Below are 24,371 nucleotides of genomic sequence, written 5' to 3'. Positions count from 1 at the left end.
AAGTTTGCTGTTATTATGGTTGGAAAAATAAGTCACCCTACAACATTGTTAACCCCTGACAATATGCATAGCGCTTTTCATAATGTGCATTGTTAAAAAGCAACATAATACCAATCATATATGAAGGCATTGTTAACATTAATATCAAAGTTGCGTTTTTCGTGATTTATCTAGTCCTAAAATAAACTTATTCTATACGTTTCTTCAACTTATTTTGAAAAACCAATAAACGTATGTATACACACTCCACATTTAGGAAATTTAGTGCATTTCATTGTCCAGGTCACGCACCTCGCCACAAGATGCCGCTCAATCTTAACAAGCGTCTGCCAGAAAACCATCGAGTAAATTACGACAGCCGAACTGGCTTGTAGTTTTTCATCATCTAATTGTCTCTGGAGTTATATGTTTTGATTTTAAATACATTTAGATAAATCCAAAATGCACGAAGTCGTCTCCTTACAGCCGTGATATCTGTCGAGTGCGAAATAACGGTTTGTTATCAAGACTGATCTGGAACTTTCTACACGCAGCCCCTCCCTCACCCATAATACACTGCGCGCCGCTTCATCCATTCTTCTCCACCCTGCAACATGTCGATGATGGAGGGTCCGCTAAACGTGCTCGGCCAGAGAACGACCGGCGAGTCCGTTCGGACTCAAAACGGTAAGTCCGAATTCGGTTACACTCGAAAAAACGAAAACATAGCGAGAGGAACAAGAAACTGGTCGGGCGCGACTATACTGTAGCGGAAGAGCTGCGGCCGGCGTCTCGCGTAGCACGTGCGGCTCGGCGCAGTTAAATTTAGACTTGCGAACTGAATGTAAAGTTAGCGCTGTAATATTTTACACACAGTATACGAATTATGTAGTGTAGACAATATACAAGGCACGTTATTACTGTTTGCAACTGGAGTGTCAATAAACAATGCACGCGCCTACTCGGCACAAAATCTTTAAGTATTCATGTATTCCTTTGGTTCATTTACAGTCATGGCCGCATCGTCCATCGCAAACATCGTGAAGAGCTCTCTAGGACCCGTAGGACTCGACAAGATGCTGGTGGATGACATAGGAGTAAGTGCCAATGTTACGTCACGGCCTTTTAACGAATAGTTCATTCTAAAAATGAAAATTCTATACTCTCTTGGTTATAATACTGTCTTCTGATGTGTTTTTTTAAGGATGTGACCATCACCAATGACGGTGCCACCATCCTGAAGCTCCTGGAGGTGGAGCACCCGGCAGCGAAGGTCCTCTGTGAACTGGCAGAGCTGCAGGATAGGGAAGTTGGAGATGGCACAACATCAGTGGTAAGATGTTTGATCGGTTGCTGCATGATGTTATTTATCAACATGAGCTAGTGAGTAAATGTTTGTTATAGAAGCTTTGTGTTTGCTGTGATGCGTTGTCTTAGTAACGTTGTTACGGATTTACTATTGTCAAGTAAAAACTTAAGGGGTGGTTAAAGCTCGAAAGCTGCTGGTTCACGTCAGTAAGAAGCAAGCCTTATGCCGTCACACCATTTTGCCAAGTTTTCAGATTTTTGCAGGCCAAGTAAACACAGGCTTTCCTTGTCCCATCATATTTTCATCTGCATTCAGTTACATAAAAGGTTAATGGTACCGCTAAAAACACAATCAATGTTATTTAGGAATAACATTGCATGTTTCCTGTTATAGTACCACCCATCTGGCTTTCATCCGTGTGTGTGGCTATGCTAACAGGATACAGAAGCTTTCTGTCAAAAACTGCGGGATTTGCAGGTCCTCCCCTGCAAAAACCACAAGTCTGACAGTACACAAATTCATACTTGAAGTTGAATTGGAGATTAAACCTTAGAAACCCTGCACACTGACATATGTGTTTATGTAGGTTATCATCGCTGCTGAGCTCCTGAAGAGTGCAGATGAGCTGGTAAGACAGAAGATTCACCCCACCTCCATCATCAGTGGATACAGACTGGCCTGCAAGTAGGAGTCACTTTCCTTTGTGTCCAGTTATGTTTTATAAAGGTGTTTTGAATGGAAAAACTGACTGTCTGTGGTTGATAGGGAGGCGGTGAGATACATCAATGAGAATCTGACCATCAGCACTGATGACCTGGGCAGAGAGTGTCTCATCAACGCTGCAAAAACGTCCATGTCTTCCAAGATCATTGGAGTGTATCCTTTGTGTTGTTTGAATTTTGCGTTGACATAATTAGGGATGCTCAGATCAGGATTTTGGGGGCTGATCCTCGATCACTGAAAGCTGTATTGTCCGATCACTGATTGCAGGAGCTATTTGAAGCTTTCTCAGTAGCATTATTTATTTAACTATATTTAACAACAATGTATAGCATGTATTCAAATTAAGAGAAATTCTCATGAATTGACAATTAAATGTTGGCAAGTAACCGCTGCGCTAGATTTTCTTTTTAGAATTTAATTTATATATTTCATGTTTCTGTTAATGTGAGCTCTGCAGCTGAGTGGTGCTTGAGCTGCTAAACTGACCCTCTCTCTCTCTTAGCGCTAGCTAACTTTGAAAACTACTTGCTTCTTTATGTGACTAACCTTCAAATGTTTAATGAGGGTGGTGGTGTTAAAATGTTTTTGGTGCTTCCCACCACGTGGAATGTGCTTGGTACACACGTTCCAGATTGCTAATGTATTGTCTTTTTCACACCTTGTAGAATTGCTAGACCGATGAAGCCATTTTCGGCCAAATTTAGTTTTTGTCAAAGATTACCCACACTATTGCAATCCCATATGCATGAACATGGAAATATTTTTGGGTTATTCATTTCTTGAGACCAACAATTACTAAATCATTTGTACTAGGGATGGGCATTTAAAGCAAAAATAATATTCGAAGATCGATGGGAACTATTCGAAAATGTACACCCCTCCCCCACATGGACGCATCTACAGTATTACCCACACACAAACCGAGAGAGAGAGAGAGAGAACATTTACGTGTTAAATCCTTATGACGGCACACTGCTTTTGTATTATGGAATAGTCAATCTTGCATCAAGCTAAAATAATGTGCTGAAACATTAATATATTAACAACCGAATGACGGCACTTATTAACAGTACGTCGTTCAGCATCAACCACTCAAAATGCTAGGACATTTCCTTGTAAAATATGAGCATGCACATTTATACCAACTAAAAAACAGTGTGATTGATCAAAGAAAATGTATTCAAGCCTTAAAGATTTTAGACCAGACTTAAAACGTGTTAAAACATATTTACCGAATGTCAGCATTTATTAACAGCTCGGAGCGATTTCATGAATTAATAGCTCAAAAGGCTTCCATTTCTATTGTCATGAAAAAGTTTCTCCAGTCTGACAGTGATTGTTTTTCTAGACGGACAGTAAACTCGGGCTGTACAAACTCCATAAGACGCACTTTACTCTAAACCTGTGTTTGGTACGTTACTCTGGAAAAGAAATGAATTACTAGTCAATAATTTCATATTAAATGGGGTAATTAGATTATGGTACAAATTATTCCTCTCCATTACCAATTACTTTATATATTCTTTATCAACCTTGATAAGAATTGATTAAAGGATAAACACGAAACGGCTTATTTAAATAAATTATAAAAACTACATAAATTATTCTTATTAAATGAACGAAGTATATATGTGAGAAGGATATATCAAAGCATACATTTTAAGTTAGACTTATAATTTTGATCTCAGTTCGACTATTGAATATCTTACCGTGTTTTGTTCAAATACATCATAAGTATCTAATTAAATTACAGGAAAATAAAATGAATCCATTACTTTACTTTTTCGTGAAAAATTAATTAAATTACATTAACAAATTAACTTGTAACTATTTTCACCAAACACGGCTCTAAACCCATATAGACTTTGAAGTGAACGGGGCATTTGCGTACCATTATGTAGCCATTTGGAATGCACTTTGCAAAGGAAGCAATGTATTTTCCACATTGTCTTCAGCAGGCATGCTCATGTGAAAATTAAGCATTGTGTATGTCGGCAGACGTTGCTGTTGTAATGGGATAACTTGATCATTTGCAAATAAACATACATTTTATATTTTAAAAGGTTTTCAACTATGCTATATAATATATATATACAGTGAGGAAAATAAGTATTTGAACACCCTGCTATATTGCATGTTCTCCCACTTAGAAATCATGGAGGGGTCTGAAATTGTCATCTGTGAGAGACAAAATCCAGAAATCACAATGTATGATTTTTTTTAACTATTTATTTGTATGATACAGCTGCAAATAAGTATTTGAACACCTGAGAAAATCAATGTTAATATTTGGTACAGTAGCCTTTGTTTGCAATCACAGGTCAAACGTTTCCTGTAGTTTTTCACCAGGTTTGCACACACTGCAGGAGGGATTTTGGCCCACTCCTCCACACAGATCTTCTCTAGATCAGTCAGGTTTCTAGCCTGTCGATGAGAAACACAGAGTTTGAGCGCCCTCCAAAGATTCTCTATTGGGTTTAGGTCTGGAGACTGGCTAGGCCATGCCAGAACCTTGATATGCTTCTTACAGAGCCACTCTTTGGTTATCCTGGCTGTGTGCTTCGCGTCATTGTCATGTTGGAAGACCCAGCCTCGACCCATCTTCAATGCTCTAACTGAGGGAAGGAGGTTGTTCCCAAAAATCTCGCAATACATGGCCCCGGTCATCCTCTCCTTAATACAGTGCAGTCGCCCTGTCCCATGTGCAGAAAAACACCCCCAAAGCATGATGCTACCACCCCCATGCTTCACAGTAGGGATGGTGTTCTTGGGATGGTACTCATTATTATTCTTCCTCCAAACACGTTTAGTGGAATTTATGACCAAAAAGTTCTATTTTGGTCTCATCTGACCACATGACTTTCTCCCACGACTCCTCTGGATCATCCAAATGGTCATTGGCAAACTTAAGACGGGCCTGGACATGTGCTGGTTTAAGCAGGAGAACCTTCCGTGCCATGCATGATTTCAAACCATGACGTCTTAGTGTATTACCAACAGTAACCTTGGAAACGGTGGTCCCAGCTCTTTTCAGGTCATTGACCAGCTCCTCCCGTGTAGTTCTGGGCTGATTTCTCACCTTTCTTAGGATCATTGAGACCCCACGAGGTGAGATCTTGCATGGAGCCCCAGTCCGAGGGAGATTGACAGTCATGTTCAGCTCCTTCCATTTTCTAATGATTGCTCCAACAATGGACCTTTTGTCACCAAGCGGCTTGGCAATTTCCCCGTAGCCCTTTCCAGCCTTGTGGAGGTGTACAATTTTGTCTCTAGTGTCTTTGGACAGCTCTTTGGTCTTGGCCATGTTAGTAGTTGGATTCTTACTGATTGTATGGGGTGGACAGGTTTCTTTATGCAGCTAACGACCTCAAACAGATGCATCTAATTTAGGATAATAAATGGAGTGGAGGTGGACATTTTAAAGGCTTCTAACAGACTAACAGGTCTTTGAGGGTCAGAATTCTAGCTGATAGACAGGTGTTCAAATACTTATTTGCAGCTGTATCATACAAATAAATAGTTAAAAAAATCATACATTGTGATTTCTGGATTTCTTTTAGATTATGTCTTTCACAGTGGACATGCACCTACGATGACAATTTCAGACCCTTCCATGATTTCTAAATGGGTTAACATGCAAAATAGCAGGGTGTTCAAATACTTATTTTCCTCACTGTATAAATATATATATAGCCGAGCCGCATGTGCTAAGCAATTAACATTTTAAATCTAATTAATTACATGGTATGGCGATTAATAAATCTAATTAATCATACATGCATACAGACATTCCAAGAAGCAGATTTTTTTTACCATTTATTATTGAATACAAGCCTATAACTCCGGCTACAAAGGACTTGACATTTTTTATCACTGACTGAACACAAACCTATGAATTAGGTTACAGCGGATATAACATGTAATATATGGGCAGCGCATGGCATGTGATTAAACGGAAGCTTTTTTGTGACCATGTTGCATTCTCGGACGTCCCAGTCGTCGGCCACTGTTACGAACTGTCAGAAAAGTGCCTTGTGACTGATTTCAGCACAGTTAACGCGAAGGACTTAAGTTTCCAGTCACAATCGATGATGTGCACAGTTACACCTAGATAGTTATGATTAATGATTGACGTCCAGTGATCTCCTGTTAGTGCCACATGTTTAGCTAGAGCTAAATTGTCCCCTTTTTTTTATTTCTGTGTCATACAGCTGATTTATTCTCGAAAGTACCGTACCTCTTGTTGGTAGTGTGTAGGTTGTGTCGGAGGAATCTATTCGAAATGCATCCATAAGCCCCTTGTCTTCCACAACACCAGTCCATTGCCATCCATTTAGTATTAACGCGTTATTTTTTCCTGTAATTAATTAATCAAATTAACGTGTTAAATTCCCAGCCCTAATATAAATATAAAGAGAAGATAATGAGGAAATAACTTCGCTTTCTTTGGCAAGTGTATACCAAACGTCTACATAATGGCATGTAAATGCCCTCTTCACTCCAAAATCTAAACTCCAAGGGCTCTGCCCTTTGAAGGGAGTATGGCCTAGGCATGACTTCATTTGGAATTTTCCTCGTGACGCTTTGGGACGAATACGCGTACTGTTACACCCCTAGTATTTACAAAGCCTGAACAAGTTTGAAGTTGAATAAGATGTGAATAATTATCCAAAAAGAGGATATTGTTCCTTGACGTTTTCTCAGTGATGCTGATTTTTTTGCCGACATAGTGGTGGATGCCGCCCTGGCTGTTAAGTTTGTTGATGGTAAAGGTGTTGCACGCTATCCCATCAACTCTGTGAACGTGTTAAAGGCTCACGGACGTAGTCAGAAAGAGAGTTTCCTCGTCAATGGATATGCACTCAACTGCACTGTCGGATCACAAGGTTTGTCAGTTTGCTTGCCAGCCTTTTTGCACCCATTGTTTTTCATCATCATTGTGTTAAGAGAAAAATCTCATATATTCAGGAATGGTGAAGCGTGTGTCCGGTGCCAAGATAGCCTGCCTGGACTTTAGCCTGCAGAAGACCAAGATGAAGCTCGGCGTTCAGGTTGTCATCAATGATCCAGAGAAGCTCGATCAGATCAGACAGAGGTAAGATCAGATTCTTAAGAACGTAAAGAATGCTGTGATTTTTCCCATTTTCATTGCTGCCACACCATCAGTGGTGTGTGTAGTTATACGCGTGGGATAAAGTAATTTCTGCTCAAAGCCACAGTTAGACACGGATGCTCATGTGCGTCTTGTTTTACCTTTGAGCTGTACATTGTGATGTAAAAAGCTTGGTCACCCAACCCTAATGACATCACAGTACACATAATTTATGTGATTTAGTCTAGGAGTGCACAGAATGTTTGGCCGAAAAATGGCATGTTCGGTGTTCGACCGACTTGTCAGTGTTTACCATAGGATTTTGACAGACTTGTGGAGCTGGTGACGATACAAACCAATTAGCATATTTGCAACGTAATCACATCGTGCTAGCTATTTGTTTACAAGAAAAAGTAGACAAAAGCGCTTTTTAATTAATAAAACCCATCATTTACTTTACTTATTAAAAGTAATACAAATTATAAAAAGCACAGTTTTACCATTCAGCTTATGGCTAAATAAAGAAGAATTGTAAAAAGACATGTATTTGGCCAAGTGTTTCATTCTTTTTCGGCTTCGGCAAATAATTAAAGTTTTGTTGCATCCCTAATTTAGTCACCTAGTCAGTGCTTTAGAAATGAAGGGTACTTTATTATGGAAATTATCATAAAGTATGTAACATTATTTCAGTATTGAAATTACTGCGGCCGGTTGACACATTTATGGTGTGGTTTGTATCACCCAGATTATTCTCATTTTCTTCTTGTCTCTTGTGTTTGTCACTTTAGGGAATCAGACATCACTAAAGAGCGCATTCAGAAAATTCTGGCGTCCGGTGCGAATGTTGTCCTCTCAACAGGCGGCATTGATGATATGTGTCTGAAGTATTTTGTGGATGCTGGAGCCATGGCAGTAAGAAGAGTGCTGAAGAAGGATCTCAAACGCATCGCCAAAGCAACCGGAGGTATGCTGGCTGCATTTGTTTCTGTCTGCATTTAGCTTACTTGTAGCCAAATAATAATTTTGATGCTATTTGAGTCTGTTAATAAGAAGAATCAGCCTTTTGAGTTCTGAGAATGAATTTATTCAATGCATGTAGGCATATTCATTTGTTATACAAAAGAGTTTAGCCTTTTGCTGTGAACACGTAAGTAATGTAGCATTTAGGTTTTAAAATTAGATTTTGCGTTTGAAATCCTACAGCAACTGTTTGCTCATCTCTGTCCAACCTGGAGGGAGAGGAAACGTTTGAGGCAGCCATGTTGGGTCAGGCAGAGGAGGTCCTGCAGGAGAGAGTGTGTGATGATGAACTCATCCTTGTCAAGAAGTGAGATTATCATTCTTATATTTCTAAGATCAATACTTTTGAGACTTTTTGTCAATGCTAACTAAAAAAAACTTCAAACATTTTTTTTATAACATAACAAAATATCTGACGTTTCTCTGTATCTGTCTTACAGCACAAAAGCTCGTACATCTGCCTCTATAGTCTTGCGTGGCGCAAACGATTTCATGTGTGATGAAATGGAGCGTTCTCTGCATGATGCTCTGTGTGTTGTGAAGAGGGTTCTGGAGTCTAAATCTGTGGTACCAGGAGGTGGCGCTGTAGAGGCAGCACTGTCAATTTATCTGGAGAACTATGCCACCAGCATGGTGAGGATTTGGTTTATTTGTATATTTATGAGTAAAACCCGACTTGTACAAAATAATTCTTATGTACATACCAGTGCCGTGTTTACCAGAGAATTTAGAGAGATTATGGGTGCTCATACTAGTTTCCTCTAGGGGGGGGCTGGTGGCATGCTCCCCCGTAAGAAAAATTTGTATATTTTAAAGGTAAATGCTGCAATCTGGTGCGTTTTATGAGCAAAATTATGTGACTCAATCTATAAAGAATACAATAGCTGTAGTAGTAATTTATCATTGGCTCTATAGATATAAATGTTGATAATATGGCACAACAAACGTTGAAATGGGAATTCACAAATAGCTAGCAAAAAAGTGTTCAAACGTTGAACTAATTAATTTATTACCATACATTAATTGCATGTATGTTGTAAACTAATATAAGAATTACTTATTATACATTAAACTTTTATTTACAAATTTGGCACCCTCTTCCTGAAATATTTACAATTCCTCATGTTCTGAAAAAACAAGAATATAGAAATATTTTTAAAAAAAGTAAAGTTTTAACCAGTAGCATTACAAACAAATAGCAAATAATATGCCATTTAGACTCTGAAAATAATTAAGTTAGAACCAGTTGTAATAACATGTAAAATCATTTTCTAACATTTGTTAGAAGCACGATCTGAGCGATGTGGAAAGGGTTTAAAGAAGTGCTTTTGGCGCTACATAAGGATGTTAGAGGATATAGCTTAGAGAGATCATCATTATAAATGTCATGGGTGGGCGTGATGCTAACATCTCTGTTGTTTAAGCACGCTGCTCATGTACTCTAGTGCTTGTTTGTGTGCAGAGGCAACAGAGAGAGCAACGTGGCAGTCAACGGTGCAGAATTTAACATTATAATTTTTTTTAAGACCGTGGCGGAACAAAATAGAATAGGGCGGGCCGCCATGGTCTCATCAATGAATGGGAAACACTGCAGTGTGCACATTGTTGGTTGCTTATTGTAGTAAAATAAGCAAAATCTTGACACAGCAGACCAACAAAATGTCAGTGTTTTTTGCAACATGCTCAACAAGCAAGTTTATTTAAAACAGGATCTCAAAAGCAAAAAAGTAAGGCTTCTCGTTCTTGTCAAGTCTCTTCTGTTGTGTGCAGAAGTATGTTGACTTTTGTTTAAACAACAGAGATGAATTTTGTACTTATTTAAGATAAATGATCTGCAGAATAAATATAATTATGGCATCTGTGTAAGGAAATGCATATATAGAGTTCAACCCATACAAATTTACCTAAAATGTAATGGGGCATTTTGAAAATGTGCAATAATTCCTTGTACTGATGAAAATATTGTTGCATAATAACTTTTTCTTCATTTAATCTGCCGAAAAGAAAAACTTTTTTTTGTTTTAATGGCTTAATGCACTGTTTTATTCCATGTAAATTTGTCTTTTTGGCTGTACTTTTCAGACTTGTAGATGATACTTTGATTTGTAAATTTCATGATGGCAGGAGAAAAGTTGCATTGAATCAGTCACTTTGCATTACACTGATGTGCAGTGTTTCCATGCGGTGTATTGGTGCTAGAGAGCCACCAGAGGGTGTTTTTTATCTATAAACCTGATTAATCATAAACGTTGTGAAAGTGTAAACCTTCATATGAATAGTTACGTTTTAAGTGTCAGATCATTTAACTTTTTACTTTTAAATCTCCTCCCATTAAAATTGCTGACATGCCCATTGATGGCATGTACAGTTATACGCGTGGGAGACAGCAATAGTTTTGAGAGATGACGGAGCAGATAAACAGCTCTGCTGACAGCTGCATCCATTCTGCTCAGAACAAACATATCTGATATCTCTTTGTATATGTGCACTGCAGCAGAAACTAATATCCAAATATATCAGCTGCTTTAATGTTACAGTTAGAGTACAGTTTCCATTGGTTAGCTAGTGAAATTATGAGCATGCATCTAACTATTTTCTTTTTTTGTGTTTTGGCTGCAGGGCTCCCGTGAGCAGCTGGCTATTGCTGAGTTTGCTCGCTCTATGCTCGTCATTCCTAAAACTCTGGCAGTGAATGCTGCACAAGACTCCACTGACCTGGTGGCCAAACTCCGAGCCTTCCACAATGAGGCTCAAGTCAACCCTGAACGCAAGAACCTCAAATGGTAAGTGTTACACCCTTGAAAATCATAGAAATATGAGTTCAGACTGATGAAAATATGCAATCGCACATTTTTTTACTGTGAAAGTAATATATGGTGGTGGTTTATATGAATTGTGATTTTGAATGGGGGTTGTTTTATAGTTGAAAAGGTTAGTTCTGATCGTGATCTGGAAGCACTGTGGGTCAAAGACTTTTTTAAGACGTGTTTGTTATGTCTTCCCTAGGATCGGATTGGACCTGGTCAATGGAAAGCCACGAGATAACAAACAGGCGGGTGTGTATGAACCAACGATGGTTAAAACGAAAAGTCTGAAGTTCGCCACCGAGGCAGCGATCACCATCCTTCGAATCGATGACCTTATCAAGCTCTTCCCTGATCAGAAAGAAGGCGGGCCCTCCTACCAGGACGCCATCCAATCAGGCTCGCTGGAAGGATAAAATCCATTTGCATTGAATCTGGAGTCATTTTGTTCAGCTTTGTATTTATGTCTGAATCCAACTGATGGGCTCTTAGTGTAGACCGTGCACTTTGTTTACTTTTTGCTAATATAGTAACATGTTTGATTTTCTCCATTTCAACCATAATAAAGCAGAATCTGTTGATATGTGTTCACTTTTTGGTTTCACCTTTTATTGAGTATAAGATCCTTTTTTTGTACTTGCATAGTATATTGTTCACTCCCACAGTCAAAGGAATATTTTTTTTCTCATGAAAGAGATCATGTTAAGGTTTTTAGCAACACGACACATTCAGTGCTTATAGCAGAAGTAAAAGTCACTACTTGTTCTATATCGGAAACAGGAGGTCTGATTTGCAATGAAAGGGGTTGAGAAAATGTTGACGAAACTTTTATTTTTGGGTTCGATGTTTCTTAGCGAAGTACGATTTTGAATAAGTCCGGCTGTTTTGCTTCATTTTTGTAGTTAATTGAATTTCTGCGAACTTTGCTGGAGATTTGAACATAAACATGCCAACGATCTCAAATTTGGCCTTTTAAACTAATAAAAACTACAGCGTCACTTTCCTTGCAAAAAATTATACAAAAGATGCTTTGTATGTGCAATGTCACATTTTTGGCCCCAAACAGCACCAGTTTCTGAGGACCTGTTGACGCGTTACATGTTATAAACATAATAACACCAGTTTACAGTGACTGGCATCTCCATGTATCCAGTTGCATATCTGGGCATATCATATTTTGCAGATGTAATTCTGACTGCCACATTAAAGTCTTGCTGTGTACCATTTACATTCACCCACTGGTGTCCATAAAACACCAATAACCTTTCTCCTCCACTTTGTTTTTCTTCCCCATTTACCGTCGGGCTCTTGGAGCCGTACATACACTCCAGCTCCACTAGATCCCTTTTGAGCATCACAGAACTGGTACAGTAGATAATTTGATTCCTCTAAGACCGAACAGAAACGGTAGACCACGTTCCCCGACTGATTATCAAAACCAGAGAAGTGAATTCTTCCAGCTGGGATGTCTTCAACTATGCCAAATTCCATGTATCCCATCTTCTGTGGTCTTTTCAGCTCCAGTAAGGCGTAATTATAGTCAGGTGAGACTTAATTTCCCTCTCTGTTCATCCAGCCAGTTGGCACTTGTGTTCGTTTGACACGCGTCCACCGAAACGTTGGATGCCTGGAATCTGTCTCTAGTAATTTGGACTGATCTGAATCAGACTTGCCTCTGATACGGTTCTTTCTCCGGTGTTCCTTGTCTTTTTTATCTGCTTGTCCTTCAGTGGCTACATCTTTTTCCGTATTTTTCACTTGACTATCTTTTATCTTCTGTCCTCTCCTCCTGTTCCCTTGCTGCCGCCCTCTCTTACGTTTGGAGCGAAGCTTCATGATACCCACTCGGAGTCTCCTGCTTCCTTTTAGATAGCCTTGTCCGTCGTGAACACAGTGAGCTGCGGTCAGAACGTGTCTTGGGGACACCAGGATTCCAGAGCAGCCGGTGGAGAGCTTCACAGAGGCAGAAAACGGGTAATTGGTGCTAAAATGTTTATCTGTGATCACAAATCGCCATCTATGCCATACACCTGTCGTTTCCTGCGCTTGAGGTGTCCCGGCTTGCAGACAACAGATGTGTTTTTTAAATCGGTGACCCCATTCAGTTTGATTTTGGTGACTTTCCATTCTCGTAGATTGTTTCGTATGACAGCAATCGTTCCAGCTCCAAAGGCCTAAGGATCTTGCTTAAGGTCGCATCCTATTTTTCACAATATCTTCTCCAAATCATTATGTCCACGGCAAGAAGACGTTTTATTGTGTTCCATTGATTTAACAATGCACCTCATGGTACATGTAACAGTGCAGTTCCTTTAACTATACACTTGTCCTTCAGAGCCTCATGGTGAAGTACAACAACTTTACAGAACAACACATCTTTTCAAGTGTTGTGGATTGACATAACACGTAGTCCAACAGCACTCACATTTTAACTGAAATTGTTACTATGCCTCTGGAGGCGCATTAAAAAAAAAGTTGTTGAACGAACTTAATTGAATTAAGGAAAACTTTTCCACGAAATTGAATCACATTTTTCCAACAAAATCAAATTTGTTTGAAACGATTCATTATAATCTTGTTGTATGAACTAAATGTTTTTAGTTGTCTTGATTAAATTAATTGTGTCTTACCTACACTGAAATAAATATGTTCAACATTTTTTATATTATATATTTGTAACAGTAATTAGACATTACTTAATTTAACTTCAATAAGCAGATATTGAGCCAATAGAACCCACCAAAGGCTACCCTTTTCTGAACAGTGGTAACCACAAGACTCAAACATCTAACAAACCCTTAAAAACTTATAAAATACATAAACATTAAACACTAACAAGTGTTTATTTTTACTGAAAAAATGCATAAAATAACACTTATTTAATAAAATAATCCTCAAAATGCAGTTATACGCAAAGCATGCTGGGAAACAAGTCCTCTGCCCAATTATAAAAAAATTATTTTGACACAACAAAACTTCTTTATGTTGCCCCAACATGAATGGATTCTGTTATATGACTAAACATTAAAATATCATGTTGTAAGCAAGTTAAGTTAATTGACAAGCAGCAAAAATATTTTTTTGAATGTGAAAGCATTCGGGGTTACTGTATAGAAACTATTGTGTTATTGGTATGAGAATGTGTTGTTATGCTGTTTTGTTGCATAAAATCCAAGAGTTACGAGACTGAAATTACAGTCTTGGAGACTAGCCTGAATAATGATAAGCTCAGAAATAGCCTGTGCAAAGATGTAAGAAAAGCTTTTGAATTAGTCTTTAAATAAACTTTTTTAAAAATAAGAAAAGAGAACTGGTGGTGGTATATCACACATAGCCAAACAATGTACACACTCACCTTCAAAGTTCATGAATCCGATCACAGATGATAAAAGTTCACCTTGACTGACACTTTTTACTAGATTGATGACATTTATTCATGTGTCTTGAGCTGAAAGATCTGTGGATGTGTTAGAAAGGATGGGTTGAATAATTAATGACAGAATTTTTATCATTGTGTGAAAGCATTTTACATTAGATATTAAAGCTGCATTTAAGAACATCCAGGCGTGTCTCACACATCCTGACAAATGAAGCGAATGAAGCCCCCTGGTGGCTGACTGCAGTATAGCTCATTAACACCCCAAACGTAAAAAATCCAATTGCACTTCAAATATATTTTGGCCAAAAATAATCTAAATTACATATAAAAATAAATTTTTACTTTCATATCCAGACTGATCTAGAAAAACTCTAACTTTAACATTTAATTCAAAAGAATTCAGTCCTTAGTAATACCATAGTTACAAAAAGGTATTCTAACCTTTTAAGGTGTTCATGGAACTCAGACAATGTTATGGAAAAATCTTATGGAAAAGTCTAATTAAAAGTAACAAGCAGCAAATGTGTTTCACATTTATAAAACATGTTGCTAGAAGTTCTTAAGTTGAAAATGAAAAAAGGCTATAAAATGGGTTCATATTAATCTTGAAATCTCGAAAAAACAAATAATGACATATATTTTTTTAGTAAACATTGAAAAAGCATCCCACAGACTTCAGCACAAGGGTTAATTATGTCATTTGTATAACCCAGCATACCTTTCGGCAGCAATATTCCATTTAATATATTTTTTATTTCACAATCCAAAATTGATCTGAATGTCCGGTGTTAAAGCGGTTCTATGACTGGCAGGAACTTGTATAAAAAAAAAATGTTTTATTGAACTTGTGACATTTAGTGGGCCTAAACGACTTTTATACAGCCTGAAGAGAGAGAATTGAGAATGTCAGGAGAAGTCTTTAAAAAGAGGTTTAAAAGTGCTTTCCCAACAGCATTGCAAACAGACTGTGAAGTGGTAGACTTGCTCATGAGCTCAGCATGCGTGAAACCCGATCGTATTGGCATGGTAGTGTGAATGGCCTCCCTATTAACGCATTACATACACAGGTTTCACAGATGGCTAACAAAACAGTTCACATGGAGACGCATTTAAACGCTCATAAATGCCTTTCATGTCTGTGTGAGTAGCCGCAATGCCATAGATCTGTAATTCTCATAATAAACACTAATTAAATAAAGAGCCACCCTCACTGGGCTACAGCATAAATAGTGATGTTTTGGTCTGTGATAGATTAGGTCTTATGAGCTTTACAAGTTTGCAGGCTGAGTGGATCTGTTCTTGATTCTGGTTTAGACAGCTAGTTTATGAACAGAAGGAAAATGACTCACAAATGAGATTTGTTTATGAATATATCTAAGGTATCTCAGACTTACATCAGTTATAAAGATGACACACCCACATGGGTTGTACATTCACAGCCCCTTTTTTGTAATCCGACTTTTTTTTCAAACAAAACAGAAAATTAACTTAAAAAATTTTTAGAAAACGGTCAGATCTTATTGGGAACTGATTTGCTCAGCAAAAGTTTGAGCAAAGTTTGTAGTGGAGGACTATGGTCTTTTCCTCTGTAAAAACACTTCGACCGTAAAAACTTTACTTTTGTGATTTGAGCCAAATAGGAGGCTTTTGGGAACCCTTTCAATGACTTTCTACAACTAAAATTTTAACTTAGGTAAACACACGCATATAAAACATTTCTAGAAATAATAATAAACAAGATTTGTTCAGACAGTGTAATGGATTTTTATTTACTCTGCCAAGGAATTGACCTAGGAGGCATACTCACATGGCAGTTTCCATAAAATAACAATACGACATAATTCATTTTCAATGATAGTCTGTAATCCCGCGCAAATAGGGCATGTGTAACATTTATCATAATGAACATAACACAGAGAGAAAGATCAACTGATGATACTGTACCCGTCTGTATTTACACAAGTGAGCTGCGTTTTTTGTTTGTTATCTATTGCCACATGTGACATACAATTCTCAGCACCTAAGAACTTTGTACACACTGAAGTTATCAGACTATCAGTCTACTATCAATCACAGAAGCCCTGCAGCTAGCCAAGGCGGAATCTAAATCCTCTGTCCTGGAATCTAAATTACTAGGCCCTGGTAATCTCAAGGTTGGACTACTGCAATGCTCTCCTTGCTGGTTTTCCTGCAAAGGCTTTTAAACCACTCTAGCTGGTTCAGAACGCATCAGCACGCCTCGTCTTCCAACAGCCAAAAAGGGCTAATGTGAAATCCCTTTTCATCACTCTACACTGGCTACCGGTTGAAGCCTGTATCAGACTCAAGACACTTATGCTTGCCTACAGGACTACCACTGGATCTGCACCGGCATACTTTCACACCCTCCTACACCCCATAAAGAACCCTGCGTTCAGAAAACCAGCGGCGTCTTGAATTGCTTTCTCACAAGGGCAGTAAGTCCTGCTCATTCTCCTTCCTGGTGTAAAAATCTTCCTAACTCAGTCGGGTCAACCACATCTGTCACAATATTCAAAAAACTACCTTAAACCCATCTCTTCTGTTTTGACAAAAAAAAAAAAAACTTACTCAACTCAACTTTATCTATATAGCGCTTTTTACAAATTTCATTGTTACAAAGCAGCTGTACTTGAGACACATTGAATACAAGAAAAACAACTAAAGGCATATACCTGTAAAAACAAGAAAAAGGTGAAAACAACAAAAGACAGAGATGCAAATGCTCCACACACACAATATGCATACATACTAGGGATGAGTCACGAATTTCGAATATTCGAATAGTATATTTAATTATAGAATTTTGAATATGTGTGCGATCTTAAAAAACTCGCCGTGTTTTCACGTGTAACACGTCATGTACCCAAAGGGTGGCGCTACCAATAACGACACAACTTAAACCTAAAGGCTGTCAATCAAGAGACAGTACAGGAAAACATTTTCCTACAAGAATTGGTAACAAAGTTACGCACACTGTAGACCCGCGTGACATAACGGAAACGGTAAATTGAGACGATGTCAAAAATGTGTTTTGTGTGGGGGTCCTTTAATAAAATTAATGAGAATAAAGTGCAGTGCAAACTCTGCAATGCAAAGCTGCCTTATCATGGATCAACAACTACGATGCACAATCATTTCAGGGCGAAGCACCCAGCAGGTCCATCCACAGGTCAGCAATCAGTTGCTAGTTTATGGTCAGACCAACCAATTTGGTTGCCAGACGGGCGGAGCAAATAACGGCTCTAACTAGCAAGATCATCGCTAAGGATATGCTTTCGATCCATCCATCCATCCATTTTCTACCGCTTATCCGAACTACCTCGGGTCACGGGGAGCCTGCGCCTATCTCAGAAGTCATCGGGCATCAAGGCAGGATACACCCTGGATGGAGTGCCAACCCATCGCAGGGCACACACACTCACTCACTCATTCACTCACTCACGCACTCACGCACTCACACCGTACAGACAATTTTTCCAGAGATGCCAATCAACCTACTATGCATGTCTTTGGACCAGGGGAGGAAACCGGAGTACCCGGAGGAAACCCCTGAGGCACGGGGAGAACATGCAAACTCCACACACACAAGTCGGAAGCGGGAATCGAACCCCCAACCTTGGAGGTGTGAGGCGAACGTGCTAACCACTAAGCCACCGTGCCCCCCATGCTTTCGATCGGGTTTGTCAAAGGAGAGGGTTTTAGAAATCTTATGGAGTTTGTACAGCCCGAGTTTTCTGTTCGTCGAGAAAAACGATCACTGCCAGACTGGAGAAACTTTTTCATGACAATAGAAATGGAAGCATTTTGAGCTATTAATTCATGAAATCGCTCCGAACTGTTAATAAATGCCGTCATTCGGTTAATATGTTTTAACGCGTGTTAAGTCTGGTCTTAAATCTTTATGGCTTTAATATATTTTCTTTGATCAATCACACTGTTTTTTAGTTGGTATTAATGTGCATGCTTATATTTTACAAGGAAATGTCCTAGCATTATGAGCGGTTGATTCTGATCGACGTACTGTTAATAAGTGCCGTCATTCGGTTGTTAATATATTAATGTCCCAGCATGTTATTTTAATTTATTGCTTGATTTAAGATTGCATATTGCATAATACATAAAGCAGTGTGCCGTCATACGGATTTGAAGCAAATGGTCTCACTCTCTCTCCGCTTTAAGTGTGTGTACTGTAAATGCGTCCATGTGGGGGTGGGGTGCGAATTTCGAATAATTTTAGAATAGTTCTCATCAATCTATTATTTTTGCTTTAAATGCCCATCCCTAATACATACTTACACACATTGACATAGACGCACACACGCAAACACACTCGCAGACACGCACAGTCAAAGCACACATTTTGGATAAAGGAGAGAGAACCACATGTCAAATATTAAACGGACTATAAATTCTTATATGCAATATTATTTATGTTTAACTTCTAAATTCTAAAGCAGCCCCCCCGGCCAGGCAAATAGTGCAAAACAATATGCAAATGGTGGCGAGGAACCCAAAACTCCAATCGAGAAAAAAAATCTCAGGAGAACCCAGGCCCAACCAGGGGATTCCAGTTCCCCTCTGGCAAAAGCTGCTGCCTCTGCACAAGGTCAACAGTGCTTGCACAACAAGGCTAAATAAAATAAAATAAAAAAATTACGAATAAGGTCAATTATAGATTTAAGATTATCATTAACAATCTAATAGCATTTGAAGTGTTGTAGGAAAGACAAAGTTGCCGCGTCCTTTATCCAGTTCTATCATCTCAGCTCTTTTCAGGTCACCGCTTCCCATTCTCAGCTCTGCCATCAGGTCTGGGCATGAACTGCATCCTGCGGTAACCTTGGAACAAAAAGACAAGACTGGCTGGGAGTAGAGTACTGTTCTGCACTCTTTGATGCAACAAGTACATAATTTGTTGTTGGATGTGTTCCTGGTTCCGGTTGATCTAAATAATGCAGCCTAAATCCTTTGAGGATTAATATTATGGAAGAGTAGCGTATGCAAGATTAAAAAGATACGTCTTTAGTCTAAATTTAAACTGACAGAGTGTGTCTGCCTCCCGGACAGTGCAGGGAAGAATATTCAAAAGTTTAGGCGCTAGATAAGAAAAGGATCTACCCCCTGCACTTGATTTTGAAATTCTAGATATAACTGACAGGACGCCTGAGAGCGTAATGCAAGTGGAGGATTGTGATACAATAGAAGTTCATTCAAATACTGCGGCGTTAGACCAAGATCTTAAAGCTCCTGCGATGCTTTATAGGTAACCAGTGCAAGGTTGACAGAACCGGGGTTACATGCTCATACTTTTTTGTACGTGTAAGAACTCGAGCTGCCGCGTTTTGAACCAGTTGCAGTTTTTGTAATAGGCCTGCAGGGCAACCACCTAAAAGTGCATTACAGTAATCTAGTCTTGATGTCATGAATGCATGAATTAATTTCTCTGCATCTGACAGTGACAGCATATGACGTAGTTTAGATATATTCTTAAAATGAGCAAATGCAATTTTACAGGTGTTGGCGACATGGCCCTCAAATGACAGATTACTATCGAATACAACGGCAAGATTCTTAGCTGACGACGAGGATTTTATGGAGCATCCATCAATAGTTAAGCAGTTGGTTGTTACGTATGGCGGTTTTAGTTCCAGTAAGTAACACTTCTGTTTTGTCTGAGTTAAGTAGTAAAAAACTGTTACTCATCCAGTTTTTTAAATCGACTATGCATTCCTTTATTCGATGGAACTGCTGGGTTTCATGAGGCTTCGAGGAAATATAAAGTTGAGTATCATCAGCATAACAGTGAAAGCTAATTCCGTGTCGCTTTATTATATCTCCTAGAGCAGGGTTCCTCAACTCTTACCCTGGAGGTCCGGAGCACTGCAGAGTTTAGCTCCAGCCCTGATCAAACACACCTGAGCAAGCTAATCAAGGTGTTCAGGATCAGTAGAAAATCAAAGGTAGGCGAGTTTGATCAGGGTTGGAGCTAAACTCTGCAGTGCTCCGGACCTCCAGGGTAAGAGTTGAGGAACCCTGTCCTAGAGGTAGCATATATAATGCAAAGAGCAGAGGCCCTAAGACTGAGCCCTGTGGTACACCGTACTGGACTTGCGATTTGCGGGACACATCATTGTTCATTGCTACAAATTGAAAACGGTCAGATAAATAAGACTTAAACCATTTAAATGCTATTCCATTAATGCCAACATACTTTTCGAGTCTGTGTAGGAGTATGCTGTGGTCAATGGTGTCAAATGCAGCACTGAGGTCTAGCAGCACCAATAACGAAATACAGCCACGGTCAGACGCTAAAAGCAGATCATTTGTAACTCTGATCAAAGCAGTCTCTGTACTGTGACATGCTCGAAATCCAGACTGGAATTCTTCCTTAATGTCATTCCTTTGGAGGAAGGAGCATAACTGAGTTGAAACTACTTTTTCAAGAACTTTAGATACAAAAGGTAAATTCGATATAAGCCCGTAATTCCCTAGTTCTCTTGGGTCGAATTTGTTTTTTTTGACAAGGGGCCTTATAACAGCCACCTTAAATGATTTAGGCACATGTCCTAATGTCAGAGATGAGTTAATAATACTAAAAAGAGGATCTATAATTTCCGGGAGCATTTGGAGGTATAGGGTCTAGCACGCATCTTGTTGATTTGGATGATCTAATGATTTTAGAGAGTTCATCATGATCTACTGTAGAAAATAATTGCAATTTCTCCTTAGGGGTGCAGTAGTTAGTTTGTTCAGCGGGTTTCATTTCTGACAACTTATTTTTTGTTCATTTAGCCACGGTATTAAATAAAAACCTAGGGGTTGTGATGGTTTTCTTCTATTAGTGTTGAAAAGTAGGCGGATCTAGACGTTTTTATGGCATTCCTGTATTTTCGAGTACTATCCTTCCATGCTATACGAAATACCTCAAAATTAGTTTTACTTAAAGTTCCGCTCAATTTTACGGGACGCTTTCTTTATAGCCTGAGTGTGTTCATTTTACCAAGGTGTTGGGCTGCCATTTTTTATCTTTTTTTTAAACACAGAGGAGCAACTGTGTCTAATGTTTCCGAGAAGGTACAGTTAAAATTTTCAATAGTAATGTCAAGATCATCATCGTTTTTACTCATGCTAGATATTTGAGACAATTCAGGCAGATTGTCGAGAAACGCATCTTTGGTAGTTGAAGTAATCGTTCTACCATATTTGTAACAAGGAGTTTGATTTGCAGCCGTAGGCCAGTGAAGCAAACATAATATCAGATAATGATCCAAAATGTCTTCACTTTGGTGAACGATTTTAACATCGTCCATATTTATACCATAAGATAGTATTAAATCTAAAGTATGATTATGAAGGTGAGTGGGTCCTGACACATGTTGAATAACGCCCATGGAGTTAAGAGTGTCTTTGAAAGCCATTCCCAAGGCATCTGTATCATTATCTACATGGATGTTATAGTCTGCGGCCAGTACTAGTTCTGATAAGAACCCACCAAATTCTTTATTCTCTATTTTATGTTGTTTGTGAGAATGGATTATTACATGTTGTATATTTTGTGTATTTTGTAACGTGAGACGGCAAGCAGACAGTTGGTTAAGCTATTCTGTCTCCTTCCTGACCTGGGCCCCAGGTAGTCAGCCTTTAGCATTATTAAGACTGTGTGCCAAATTTCTAGAGAGGAGGGAAACCCCATCCCAGGAGGGATGGAGACCATCTCATTTCAACAGGTCAGGTCTGCCCTCAAAACTCTTCCAGTTATTTATAAAATCTATATTATTCTGCAGGCACCACTTAGACAACCAGCCATTTAGTGATGATAATCTGCTATAAATCTCATCACCACTGTAAGCATTGAGGGGGCCAGAGAAAACTACCGTGTCTGACATCGTGCTTGCGAGCTCACACACCTCTTTAATAATATCTTTAGTGATCTCTGATTGATGGAGTCTAACATTATTTGTGCCGACGTGAATAACAATCTTACCGAATTTACGATTAGCCTTAGCCAGCACATTTAAATTTGACTTGATGTCAGGCGCTCTTGGCTCCCGGTAAACATTTGACTATGGTGGCTGGTGCCTCTATGTTAACGTTCCGGACAGTAGAATCACCGATCACCAGGGCACTTTCAGCAGGTTTCTCAGTCGGTACGTCACTGAGCGGGGCAAACCTGTTCGAGACTTTAATCGGAATGGTTGATTGATGTTTTGTCTTGCGACTATGCCTTCTCACGGTCACAAAGTTTCCCAGCTGCAGGGGATTTTCAACCAGAACCGAGCTGTTTGCGCTAACATTGCTCGCATCCAAAGTATTTTCTGTGGTCCTTACACTCTTTCTATCCTCAAATAAAGATTGGATGCGAGACTCTAATTATAAGATCTTCTCCGTCAGCCTAACTACTTCCCTGCATTTATTGCATCTAAAAGGTGGAATGAGTTGGAGCTAACAACAATATGAATAGAAGCCATGACTCACCGGGTATGAAGTGCAATCCTAATTTACCAAGGTTGCTTGATGAGTCTTCGTATAAACGCTTAAAAAGAGAAACAGTTAGCACAAAAAGTTAAAAAATAATTCGGCAACGACAGTGATAGGTAACGATAGTATAATACACTAACATTAAGACCAAGAAAAAATGTGAGGTGAAACAAGTGTCAGAAGATACAAACTAGCCGCCGGCAGCGATGCAATCAGAAACCGGAAATGTACAAACTGATTAATTGATTAAATGATTAAGATTTGGCGCAAAATATTAATTACATTAAAGGCTCAGAAAACCAACCTATCAATGTTGAAATGTTGTTATCCTCGTCTGTGTTATTATGTGTTAGGCGATTTTTTATCAATGCATTAAATCTTGTATCGCTATGGATGATGATTACTCAGTTTATGAGTGCAGTTACTGTACCTGTCGTTATATCTAGCCGCGTCTAGTGGCTGTATTGTGAACTACACAACCATGTCTTCATAAGCAGACAGCAAAATCACAAGTGTTGAAATTTTTTTTCTAAATGAAGAAACAGTCATTCATATTTATTTATAGAGCACATTTAAAAACAACAGCTGTTGGCCAAAGTGCTGTACAAAATGTATGCATATAACAAAATGCAAAAAGTAAACATAGAACACAGCGACAAAAGTAAGCACAATGGGATAACTGTAATACACTACAGTTATGCCACTGTGCTTACTTATGACCATATGCAACCGTAAATAAATAAGTTTTAAGAAGAGACTTAAAAACACTGTAGGCTGTAGACTATAAATAAATTACTTTCTTATCTTTCCTTGTGGTTCTTGAAATGTTGGATGAAATTGACGCTGTGGTTGTCGTTTCAGACATTCTTGCGTTGCATACTCTGCATCTGGCAAATCTTTTTTTTATTGGCAAGGTCCAATAAAGTTCTAAGTCCTTATAGCCTAACTCGGAGCTCGACTGTTGTCTGCCATGTTTGCCGCAGTTTGAGTTGTGCAGCGTTAAAGACACAGGCGCTAATTAGTGCTGCTGAGTCACAATAATTATTTCTAAAACGAATTGTATTAATTTATTTTACTTTAAGACATTGTCGAGTCTCAAGTCACTTGCACTTTAAGTCAAGTCAAGTCATTTTCTTACATCAATCAAGCATGTCCCAAGCCCTTAAAATTGTGACTCGAGTCCATGTGACTCGAGTCCCCCACCTCTGAAAATTACATTAATTAATGTCCTGTTACAATGAACATGTAACATATTTCTAAGGAAAACAGGATATTTTGTAGAAAATGTAGGATGAGAGTTTCCACCTGGGATGGATTATAAAATTGGCTGTACATCCCAGGTATGAGACGGGTTAAAAGACATCATAGATGGCTTGTTAATGAGTTTTGATCATATTGACGTTTTCACAGGTGGTATCTCTTTGATAATATAAAGCATCCACCTCCAAATAAAGATATTTTGTTTAATAAGGATGTGTTGTTATTCTTCTCACCACCTAACCAATGAAATAAACATCACTTGATGTACACATTTGAAAAAGCAAACTCTCAGTTAAAGCTATATAC

At 38.7% G+C, this 24,371-nt stretch overlaps 2 protein-coding genes across 2 annotated transcripts; one reads left to right on the top strand and one right to left on the bottom strand.

Moving 5' to 3' along the window:
* Positions 1-13: 13 nt before the first annotated feature.
* Positions 14-11,508, top strand: tcp1 (t-complex 1). The gene is made up of 12 exons (XM_056733576.1): positions 14-666; positions 991-1,076; positions 1,184-1,312; positions 1,875-1,972; positions 2,054-2,164; positions 6,716-6,897; positions 6,980-7,106; positions 7,892-8,067; positions 8,307-8,430; positions 8,564-8,756; positions 10,743-10,906; positions 11,130-11,508. Exons 1-12 carry the CDS (start codon positions 594-596, stop codon positions 11,341-11,343), a joined length of 1,677 nt encoding a protein of 558 aa, XP_056589554.1. The 5' UTR covers positions 14-593; the 3' UTR covers positions 11,344-11,508.
* Positions 11,509-11,642: 134 nt separating this feature from the next.
* LOC130409556 (inactive serine protease 35) lies at positions 11,643-14,295 on the bottom strand. Its single transcript, XM_056733597.1, is given in 7 exon segments — positions 11,643-12,100; positions 12,103-12,184; positions 12,186-12,942; positions 12,945-13,049; positions 13,052-13,127; positions 13,221-13,285; positions 14,283-14,295. Coding segments are annotated over 7 exon segments (1,170 nt in total). The 3' UTR covers positions 11,643-12,028.
* Positions 14,296-24,371: the final 10,076 nt, after the last annotated feature.

Source organism: Triplophysa dalaica, chromosome 20, assembly GCF_015846415.1.
Source record: "Triplophysa dalaica isolate WHDGS20190420 chromosome 20, ASM1584641v1, whole genome shotgun sequence".
NCBI classification, from domain to species: domain Eukaryota; kingdom Metazoa; phylum Chordata; class Actinopteri; order Cypriniformes; family Nemacheilidae; genus Triplophysa; species Triplophysa dalaica.
Note: the sequence above shows the minus strand (reverse complement) of the source record. Positions and strands in the feature narration are given on the sequence as shown.

Excerpts from the sequence above, each read along its gene's own strand:
- tcp1 (XM_056733576.1), top strand. The coding sequence starts at position 594 with ATGTCGATGATGGAGGGTCCGCTAAACGTGCTCGGCCAGAGAACGACC. Across the intron at positions 2,165-6,715 it reads TCTTCCAAGATCATTGGAGT|TGATGCTGATTTTTTTGCCG; the intron begins GTATCCTTTGTG and ends ACGTTTTCTCAG. Across the intron at positions 6,898-6,979 it reads CTGCACTGTCGGATCACAAG|GAATGGTGAAGCGTGTGTCC; the intron begins GTTTGTCAGTTT and ends TCATATATTCAG.